Here is an 11,441-nt window from a genome sequence, read left to right as displayed (position 1 = left end):
GTGTATGTTTCTCATTTGCATAACCTTCTGTTTGCCGATCATTTGCATACAAAATTCTTTGAATCATTTTAGTGATCAAGTAAAATCACTTTTGATATTTCATATTTTGGATTTGTATACATATATCCATGCTATCACTTTATTATTTTTGTTAAACTATCATTATAATGTTTTGGAAATATTGGTTTTAGATATTAAAAATGGGGTTACACGCGCAGTTTCTACCAATCTCATATTAATCTTGAGTACCTATACAGTAGTATTGGATACGTTCTATCTTCGAAGAGTATTTATCTTTTAGCACTGGGACCGCTCCATCTATCGGTTTCAAACGATCTCCAAATCCACCAGTATATCCACCATTTATATAACATCCATCACTGAAATGCCTTGAACACAAACAATTGACTTCTCTTGACGCAGTGCAGCCAATCTGATGGTAGGCGGGTCTTACTATCGGTTGGCGCGTGGGCTGACTATTTCTTTGGCCTTGCCGAGCTTTTCCGGTAGAATTGCCCAATGAATAGGATTCCTGTTATGAAACGGATCCAGACTTATAAAAAACTTTCCGAAACAAGTTGGAGTGCTTGGGGAGTGTATCAAGCACAGAAATAATACGTCAAGTTGACCATGTTAAGCATGAGAATGCATGATACAGCGTTAAATAACCCATTTAAAATGATTAAAGTGTCACGTGACACATGAAATTAATCCAATCGTTACTTCGTCGAAGGCTTCCGTAAATAAAGTAGGATTAGTTAAGATGCTAAATGGTGCACATTGATGTATGTGTCTACAGTTGCAGCGTCTGCATAGATTGTAACAAATAAACTGTAATTTACGTAAAGCTTTTAAAACAGCCTCAGGTAAATTTCATGTACCTTTTGTATTTCACAAATAGGTCCTTTAGACCATGTCTAAAACAACTTAAGCTTGAGAGAGAGCCTTACATGGGAGTCCCTTTCTGTAGCTTAGTGCTCACAAACTGTATATACCTTGAAATAAATGCATCCGTTGCTTTCGTACTAATGCAACAAAGATAGTTGTGCGTGGATGACGAGAAAGACATCATTGAGCGCGCTGTCAATACCCCGCAACTAGTGTGGATATGCACAGCTCTTCTCACGCGCTGCTTTACTGGGGACTGTGACTCGCTCATTGGTCGCTCAACTGTCTGGAGCACCAGCAGATGAAGCACTTCATCCGGAGGAGCTCTCACACACGGCTCTTATGATGTACCCTCATCTAAACTTACTTTGTTATACTCATCTGCCTACACATCGTCCGGTTAACTGTTAACGTTTGACTGAGTTTACTTTGAAGAACGCAGCGGGAGAAACTTTTTCATTATATACGAATACAGCTGCGGAAGGAAAAAGCAACGAATTGCGATGGATGCCTTGAAATACAGATTATTTGTTTTAACACTGAGCTTCAGGTTGTCTGCGGTAAGTTTTCGTTTTTTGGCATTGTGATGTGACAGTATTTAATGTCAGTTTGTCAGAGGTTGCGCGCTGTTAGCCATTTGAGGTCAGTTTAATTTATTTAAAATCCCTTTGCTGTGAATTACATGCAGTTTGTAGAGGAATGAAATGTTTTGAGAATCGCACATTTAGTGCAAACCACACATTTCCCGAGAAACCCCCCCGGGGCAGTGCAAAAGTTGTACGGAATACTGACTCAACAGTGCGCAATAGCGTGCGCACGTCGAGTGTCATTCCTCGGAACAAAATACCCATTGTTTTATTAAAGAAAAAGTGTACTAACCGAGTTTTTGTATTTGTATTACTATAGTTTTGCTACAAATACCATGGGGAAAATAATTTGTAGTGAGACTCAATTAGCCTACTATGTTTACTATGGTAAGGTTACAGTGGTTATATTACGAATTAAACCAAATCCAAAACGTCAATTTTCGTACTTTTTAAAGGCATTATAACGTGACATTTTTCTTTAACTCCTCTTCAATGTATGCAATTTTTTCATTAAAGTAAGTGTTGAGAAATACTTAGTAAACTTAGGGAAGGGGTCAGTGCACCTGTCCAGTAAAGACATCGTAGTCTGTCTGATTTCAACTAAAATGATGCGCTACAGTTCTGATGTATGTTTGACACAGGTGGTAATTTTATCAGATCCATTCATTCACAGTGCAAATGATATCATGAGTGTTCACAGAAGCCTCTTAGGTGCACTATCTGCACACTTCACCCTCTAGAATCACTGATTTGGATGCGTTGGCCTGCCACTCTCCCCATCACAGCTGTCACAAGCTAAATTAAAAGGCATTTTATTACTGAATCTGGAATTAAATGTACCAAATATCAGCTAAAAGCATATTTTGTGAGACCTCCTATTTAGGGGAGCTTGTGCTGATTCGCATGTGAAAAAGGCTGTAAGCATGTTTTGAAATGGAGCAGGGCAGCACACTTAATGGAGAGCAGCAGGTTGCAGTACTGTACATGTATTTGAGTGTGAAGTGTTTAGTCCCTAATGTATTTGTCTCAGTTGAGTCAGATTGTCAGCATGTTATTGATCTATCTATGTGATATATGAAGGCTGTGCATTTGTCTGGTCTGAGTTTGAACATTTTTTATGGCGTTGCATTGAGCTTCGTGTCTTGCTGTTCGTGTCTCTGATGTATTGTTTGCATCATCTGTTTCTGTGTTTAGCAGCTGTTTCCCACATGACATCTTTGACATTTAGAATGCAATGTGGTGATATTTCTTTATACTGCTGGTTGCCATACATCTTTCTTTACGAATTTACTGTATTCTAAGGTCACCAGTCTTCTGATGGGAGCTTCAGATGAGCAACTGCAAACTTAGGAATTCTAATGGTTCACCATGCTTAACTCAGCTGTTGTAGTATAATGAGCTATTGATCCAATAAAATTACCAATAGGTAGGCCTAAATAATGTTGAGTTTAATGGGATGCAAAGCACAAACTGCCCATTGTTTTTTTGCAACATGAAATCAGAATCAACAGGTTGATTTTTGTGTCTCCTAAGATTGATCTGCCTTTTTTTTAATTGTTGCTTCATACATAATACAAATAATATATGCAAATACAGTAATATAGTACAAAGAATAATATCTCTTAGTAAATGACATTACATTCACGACATAACTGTCCAGCGTGAATTTCAATTATCATCGAGACATTTCAATATAACATAAAACCCAAATAAAATAAAAAACAACAAGAAGAGAAAAAAATAAACAGAAAAATAAATTATAACCAAACCAGCTTTGCTTTTAAGCAGATAGTGGGTTTCTGAAAGTCAATTATGATCTGCCTTTTAGAAAGCTAGGTTTTGCAGCAGTAGTTCCAGTTTAAGCCATTAGGGGGCAGATCAGAAATTCTCAAAGCAGAGAGCGATTTGAGCAGACAGATTACAGCCTGCTCTTGGTGACTTCATGGTTGCCAAGTCAGTGGTTTCCCATGGAATTGGGCTTTAAACTGTTACAGTGGATTGTTTTTCATTACGCTAGTTAAGGTGGAAGGATTTTGTTAATCAGTGGTCTATTTTAAGGTAAGATTAATTTACAAAGACATGTTTATGTCTACTGTCTATGTTCACTACTGTGCAGCAATTTTCAAGAAGAAATTACCTGAAATACGTCATATGCCTGTAAAATATATATTTTATTGGAGTGAGTTTTGATATTTTGGGTCATTGCGCTAGTTTTGGGCTAGTTTTGATTTGGCTATTAAGTTGGTTTTGTTACACAGATCTGGCAACCCTCCTGACATTTCTTGATATCACTCTGCTGATATGATCCACATTATCGGCTCATATTCAAATTTTACATTAATCAAAGAATTAGGTCTCACTTAAAGCACATACAAATGAATAATAATAGTAAAGAATTTATAATAATAATTAATAATAGGACACGAGACACTTTTTGGTCAATTTCAAGTTCAAAGTTTATTCGTCACATACACAACCATGCATAGTAAACACAAATGCCATGTTTTTTGAATTCCTCCCTCTTTACATAAGATAACGCATATATAGAGATAGATATACAGTAGCACAGTGTGCACCAGATGATCAGTTCTTACATTGCATTTATTGTACTGTTGGGCTTTAACAAAGAAATGAAGAAGTACAGCTGTAGAGATATCCATTACAATAATGAGCTTTTATTAGGGGTGCACGATAAATTATCAGCCGATACTGATATGGCCGATAATTTATCGTGCATACCTAATAAAATGTTAATTTTTAATGTTATCAGTATTGACCGATAATAAAATTTAGGCCGATATATTATAGCCGATAAATTATGAATCATTTCCTCTGGTTGAACCACTTCAGCTGCATGCTGGTCACAGTTAAAATCCTGTACAGTACTGTCTTTCTGTTGTGATCATTCACTTACTGCTATTAGCAAAACATCGTTGATGTACAGTGAGGGAAATAAGTATTTGATCCCCTGCTGATTTTGTAAGTTTGCCTACTTACAAACAAATGAAGGGTCTATAATTTTTATGGTCCACCAGTATATCCACCATTTATATAACATCCATCACTGAAATGCCTTGAACACAAACAATTGACTTCTCTTGACGCAGTGCAGCCAATCTGATGTTAGGCGGGTCTTACTATCGGTTGGCGCGTGGGCTGACTATTTCTTTGGCCTTGCCGAGCTTTTCCGGTAGAATTGCCCAATGAATAGGATTCCTGTTATGAAACGGATCCAGACTTATAAAAAACTTTCCGAAACAAGTTGGAGTGCTTGGGGAGTGTATCAAGCACAGAAATAATACGTCAAGTTGACCATGTTAAGCATGAGAATGCATGATACAGCGTTAAATAACCCATTTAAAATGATTAAAGTGTCACGTGACACATGAAATTAATCCAATCGTTACTTCGTCGAAGGCTTCCGTAAATAAAGTAGGATTAGTTAAGATGCTAAATGGTGCACATTGATGTATGTGTCTACAGTTGCAGCGTCTGCATAGATTGTAACAAATAAACTGTAATTTACGTAAAGCTTTTAAAACAGCCTCAGGTAAATTTCATGTACCTTTTGTATTTCACAAATAGGTCCTTTAGACCATGTCTAAAACAACTTAAGCTTGAGAGAGAGCCTTACATGGGAGTCCCTTTCTGTAGCTTAGTGCTCACAAACTGTATATACCTTGAAATAAATGCATCCGTTGCTTTCGTACTAATGCAACAAAGATAGTTGTGCGTGGATGACGAGAAAGACATCATTGAGCGCGCTGTCAATACCCCGCAACTAGTGTGGATATGCACAGCTCTTCTCACGCGCTGCTTTACTGGGGACTGTGACTCGCTCATTGGTCGCTCAACTGTCTGGAGCACCAGCAGATGAAGCACTTCATCCGGAGGAGCTCTCACACACGGCTCTTATGATGTACCCTCATCTAAACTTACTTTGTTATACTCATCTGCCTACACATCGTCCGGTTAACTGTTAACGTTTGACTGAGTTTACTTTGAAGAACGCAGCGGGAGAAACTTTTTCATTATATACGAATACAGCTGCGGAAGGAAAAAGCAACGAATTGCGATGGATGCCTTGAAATACAGATTATTTGTTTTAACACTGAGCTTCAGGTTGTCTGCGGTAAGTTTTCGTTTTTTGGCATTGTGATGTGACAGTATTTAATGTCAGTTTGTCAGAGGTTGCGCGCTGTTAGCCATTTGAGGTCAGTTTAATTTATTTAAAATCCCTTTGCTGTGAATTACATGCAGTTTGTAGAGGAATGAAATGTTTTGAGAATCGCACATTTAGTGCAAACCACACATTTCCCGAGAAACCCCCCCGGGGCAGTGCAAAAGTTGTACGGAATACTGACTCAACAGTGCGCAATAGCGTGCGCACGTCGAGTGTCATTCCTCGGAACAAAATACCCATTGTTTTATTAAAGAAAAAGTGTACTAACCGAGTTTTTGTATTTGTATTACTATAGTTTTGCTACAAATACCATGGGGAAAATAATTTGTAGTGAGACTCAATTAGCCTACTATGTTTACTATGGTAAGGTTACAGTGGTTATATTACGAATTAAACCAAATCCAAAACGTCAATTTTCGTACTTTTTAAAGGCATTATAACGTGACATTTTTCTTTAACTCCTCTTCAATGTATGCAATTTTTTCATTAAAGTAAGTGTTGAGAAATACTTAGTAAACTTAGGGAAGGGGTCAGTGCACCTGTCCAGTAAAGACATCGTAGTCTGTCTGATTTCAACTAAAATGATGCGCTACAGTTCTGATGTATGTTTGACACAGGTGGTAATTTTATCAGATCCATTCATTCACAGTGCAAATGATATCATGAGTGTTCACAGAAGCCTCTTAGGTGCACTATCTGCACACTTCACCCTCTAGAATCACTGATTTGGATGCGTTGGCCTGCCACTCTCCCCATCACAGCTGTCACAAGCTAAATTAAAAGGCATTTTATTACTGAATCTGGAATTAAATGTACCAAATATCAGCTAAAAGCATATTTTGTGAGACCTCCTATTTAGGGGAGCTTGTGCTGATTCGCATGTGAAAAAGGCTGTAAGCATGTTTTGAAATGGAGCAGGGCAGCACACTTAATGGAGAGCAGCAGGTTGCAGTACTGTACATGTATTTGAGTGTGAAGTGTTTAGTCCCAAATGTATTTGTCTCAGTTGAGTCAGATTGTCAGCATGTTATTGATCTATCTATGTGATATATGAAGGCTGTGCATTTGTCTGGTCTGAGTTTGAACATTTTTTATGGCGTTGCATTGAGCTTCGTGTCTTGCTGTTCGTGTCTCTGATGTATTGTTTGCATCATCTGTTTCTGTGTTTAGCAGCTGTTTCCCACATGACATCTTTGACATTTAGAATGCAATGTGGTGATATTTCTTTATACTGCTGGTTGCCATACATCTTTCTTTACGAATTTACTGTATTCTAAGGTCACCAGTCTTCTGATGGGAGCTTCAGATGAGCAACTGCAAACTTAGGAATTCTAATGGTTCACCATGCTTAACTCAGCTGTTGTAGTATAATGAGCTATTGATCCAATAAAATTACCAATAGGTAGGCCTAAATAATGTTGAGTTTAATGGGATGCAAAGCACAAACTGCCCATTGTTTTTTTGCAACATGAAATCAGAATCAACAGGTTGATTTTTGTGTCTCCTAAGATTGATCTGCCTTTTTTTTAATTGTTGCTTCATACATAATACAAATAATATATGCAAATACAGTAATATAGTACAAAGAATAATATCTCTTAGTAAATGACATTACATTCACGACATAACTGTCCAGCGTGAATTTCAATTATCATCGAGACATTTCAATATAACATAAAACCCAAATAAAATAAAAAACAACAAGAAGAGAAAAAAATAAACAGAAAAATAAATTATAACCAAACCAGCTTTGCTTTTAAGCAGATAGTGGGTTTCTGAAAGTCAATTATGATCTGCCTTTTAGAAAGCTAGGTTTTGCAGCAGTAGTTCCAGTTTAAGCCATTAGGGGGCAGATCAGAAATTCTCAAAGCAGAGAGCGATTTGAGCAGACAGATTACAGCCTGCTCTTGGTGACTTCATGGTTGCCAAGTCAGTGGTTTCCCATGGAATTGGGCTTTAAACTGTTACAGTGGATTGTTTTTCATTACGCTAGTTAAGGTGGAAGGATTTTGTTAATCAGTGGTCTATTTTAAGGTAAGATTAATTTACAAAGACATGTTTATGTCTACTGTCTATGTTCACTACTGTGCAGCAATTTTCAAGAAGAAATTACCTGAAATACGTCATATGCCTGTAAAATATATATTTTATTGGAGTGAGTTTTGATATTTTGGGTCATTGCGCTAGTTTTGGGCTAGTTTTGATTTGGCTATTAAGTTGGTTTTGTTACACAGATCTGGCAACCCTCCTGACATTTCTTGATATCACTCTGCTGATATGATCCACATTATCGGCTCATATTCAAATTTTACATTAATCAAAGAATTAGGTCTCACTTAAAGCACATACAAATGAATAATAATAGTAAAGAATTTATAATAATAATTAATAATAGGACACGAGACACTTTTTGGTCAATTTCAAGTTCAAAGTTTATTCGTCACATACACAACCATGCATAGTAAACACAAATGCCATGTTTTTTGAATTCCTCCCTCTTTACATAAGATAACGCATATATAGAGATAGATATACAGTAGCACAGTGTGCACCAGATGATCAGTTCTTACATTGCATTTATTGTACTGTTGGGCTTTAACAAAGAAATGAAGAAGTACAGCTGTAGAGATATCCATTACAATAATGAGCTTTTATTAGGGGTGCACGATAAATTATCAGCCGATACTGATATGGCCGATAATTTATCGTGCATACCTAATAAAATGTTAATTTTTAATGTTATCAGTATTGACCGATAATAAAATTTAGGCCGATATATTATAGCCGATAAATTATGAATCATTTCCTCTGGTTGAACCACTTCAGCTGCACGCTGGTCACAGTTAAAATCCTGTACAGTACTGTCTTTCTGTTGTGATCATTCACTTACTGCTATTAGCAAAACATCGTTGATGTAGGTATAGTATGTAGATATTTATGAATGTGTAAATTAGAGGAACAAAAGCATATTGTTTAAAGCCGTTTGCTGTCTGAATGCTTTCTGTCTTGAGACCTGTTAGACTTGTGGCTATTGAGAACACTTTTGGGTTGAACTAGAATAATGATTAAAAATAATAAATTAACATTATACCAGAAAAGTTTTAAAGTTAAAGAATCTTTAACTAGTGTAAAGTAGGCTTAGTACATGATTTTCAGAGAAAAAAAAGAACTAATGGTTACCTTGTTTTCTGCAGTCAATGTTTTCAAATAAAAACAGTTGTCCACTTTTGCCTTTTTGTTTCAGTATCATAAAATTTTATATTAATATTTAGATGCTGTATAACGGCCAATATATCGGTTATCGGCTTCCAATGTTAAAGAATTATTGGTTATTGTTCAAAATTTACATATCGGTGCATCCCTAGCTTTTATAGCTGCACACAACTTCTTGTTTGAGAACAATGGTTTTGTGGCTTTCTCTCGCTGCTGAAAGAAAAGAAACGTGATTATTTTAAGAGTGGATTTTGCAGGGCTTTGTTAGGCTGTTTTTTATTCCATCGGAGTCATTCCTTGTTAAAAATTTGGGTCGCTTTCATTTCTTGCCATCTCTGACAGATGGAAATATATGCTAAAGGTGACAGACTTTGCATGGATAAAGTTTTGCCGATAGATTATAGGAGTTACTCACTTTCTGAGGAGCTGTAAAGAGAAAGAAGCTTTAGATTTTCTCCAGTTTAGACTTCTGACTGAAGCATCACGTCCCGCTGCCAATGACACTCCCACCTGACTCCGAAAGCTCTTTGTCTGTACAGATACAGTACTATCATGCTTCACTTTCAGCTTTGGCAAGTCTTTGGCTTTGAGATGTTGGCTGTTGCCAGACAGGAACATCCGTCCATCCAACAATCTATCCAGCTGTCTCCTCTCCTAGCATGTGCCTTTGGTCTGACTGGTCTTGGCTTCATTGTTGACATATTTTTGCTGGTTGTAACGCTGTGTTAGTGTGAAGTCTTTAAAACAGTTGCACAGTGCTCTCCCAAACATCTGTATCATGCTTCTGTTGTACACAAGAGTATATGTTAACAAAACCTGACATGTTGTTGTTATGTAGTGGTTAAGGGTTCTCAACGCTATGGAGTGACAGAAAAATCCCTAAAATCTTCCCGTATCTAAATTCTTGGTGTGACACAAAGCAGATGTGCATGCAGGAAGTTTAGGCTTGTCTCTGGGGTGGTCATGTTTGACTGCTTTACATTCTGCAGAAAGAGTAACAGTGCATAGTGCAACAGATGCGCTTCCTGTTGCTCACCTTTTATACAATACCTTCGTACTCTTCTCCTATTCATGAACCCTGTTAATTTCTGTCTGTCGTGACAGCAGGAATTTTGGTGGTTTGCAGACTAAATAACAAGCCCCCCCCACATACACGTGGACAACATACTGGAAACCTTGGCATGCAGGGGTGAATGTATTTGAGCTTTGATTGATTGTGATTGCAACTGTGACCAATTATGAGAAGGATGCAAGCTGATCAGTGTTCCATCCACTTTGTTGCAGTTGTTTTTATTGTACACTTCCAGTGTTATTAGAGTTATGGTGTTGGCTTTCTCGTATGATGGATTTATCAGGATTATTCCAGTGTAAGATGATCAGCCAAGCATTCACTTAATGCAAAATATGCTAAATAAACCACCGGGAGTCTGCATTTATTAGATATTATTTGCTAGAATAATCTTGCTTGTTCTATAAACACCATGCACTGTGCTGTGTTTTACCTTTTTTGTGTTTTTCAGTTTTTCTTATTTTCTCCTGTAAAGCTGCTTTGGAACAATGCACATTGTGAAAAGCGCTATATAAATCAAATTGATTTGAATTGTAGATGAAACATCCAGAGAAAACCTTGTTTTCCAATTGTCAGATGTTGCTTTAGATGTTATCTTTAGTGCACATACCAGGACCCTAGTCACTGCTGACAGTATAAAGCTAAAAAACCAACCCTAAAAAACGGATTCACATATCGCTACTGTCTTTCTGAAACCTCATATCTCCACATTTTGTCATTTTTATTTTTTGCCATAAATCTGTATTATTATTCTCCCTTTATGTTTGCCACTGGGTTTTGATGACAGTATGGAAGCATTTAAAAAGTACAGTGTTTTTTTTCATTTCCTGAAAAACAGCAAATTTGGACATCCAAGGTTTTGGATGGACAGCAACAATATTAACCACTCATCTCCACTGATACATTTACTGTGGGGTCCTAAAGCCTCAGACAAAGTGAAAATGCTTTTTTAGTTATTTGTGACAACATTTCATTACAATTGTTTTCAGCATAAGGGAAAAACGGAAAAATTGTAAAATCTTTATTTATTCATACAAGTGCAGAATGTGTTTGCATTTTTAATTTAGCTATGAAATGTTTTGTGGGCAAGAAAGATTTTTTTAACCTTGAGGATCAAAGTTAATGAATGAATACTGCGGAGTCGTAAGTTATTTTTCTTTTGAAAAAACTTTCTCTTTCTGCTAGTTTTCTAGTAGGTTGGATGTATCACAGGTTTCATTAAAACTGGTGTAAAGAAAAGCTTTTTAATTACTTAATAGCAATGATCTGGACAACAGGAAAGTCCTTTGTGTGTGTGTTTAATAGCAATAGGAACAACAGCGAGCATGAAATGTTTTGAAATAATGCACTGTATGACATACTGTAACTTTATTTATTTAGGCTATATTAAATATTTGTGACCCTGCCTGTAAGAACCCAGCTAAAGTCATTTTTCATGATTTACTGTTTTTTTTACACAAAATCACCCTATAATGTAAAAAAACATTCTGTGATAACCTTC

General features: G+C 36.7%; 1 protein-coding gene across 1 annotated transcript in view; it reads left to right on the top strand.

Moving 5' to 3' along the window:
* Nucleotides 1–5,304: 5,304 nt before the first annotated feature.
* The window catches only part of vipr1b (vasoactive intestinal peptide receptor 1b), a 46,097-nt gene continuing 39,960 nt past the window's right edge, over nucleotides 5,305–11,441 (top strand). The window contains exon 1 of the mRNA XM_057323370.1: nucleotides 5,305–5,607. Coding sequence (XP_057179353.1) covers nucleotides 5,551–5,607 — 57 coding nt within the window. The 5' untranslated portion in view covers nucleotides 5,305–5,550. The remainder of the gene's footprint in view (nucleotides 5,608–11,441) is intronic.

Source organism: Triplophysa rosa, linkage group LG23 (genome assembly GCF_024868665.1).
Source record: "Triplophysa rosa linkage group LG23, Trosa_1v2, whole genome shotgun sequence".
NCBI classification, from domain to species: Eukaryota; Metazoa; Chordata; class Actinopteri; order Cypriniformes; family Nemacheilidae; genus Triplophysa; species Triplophysa rosa.
The sequence above is the reverse complement of the archived record's forward strand: the minus strand, read 5'-3'. Positions and strand labels throughout refer to the sequence as shown.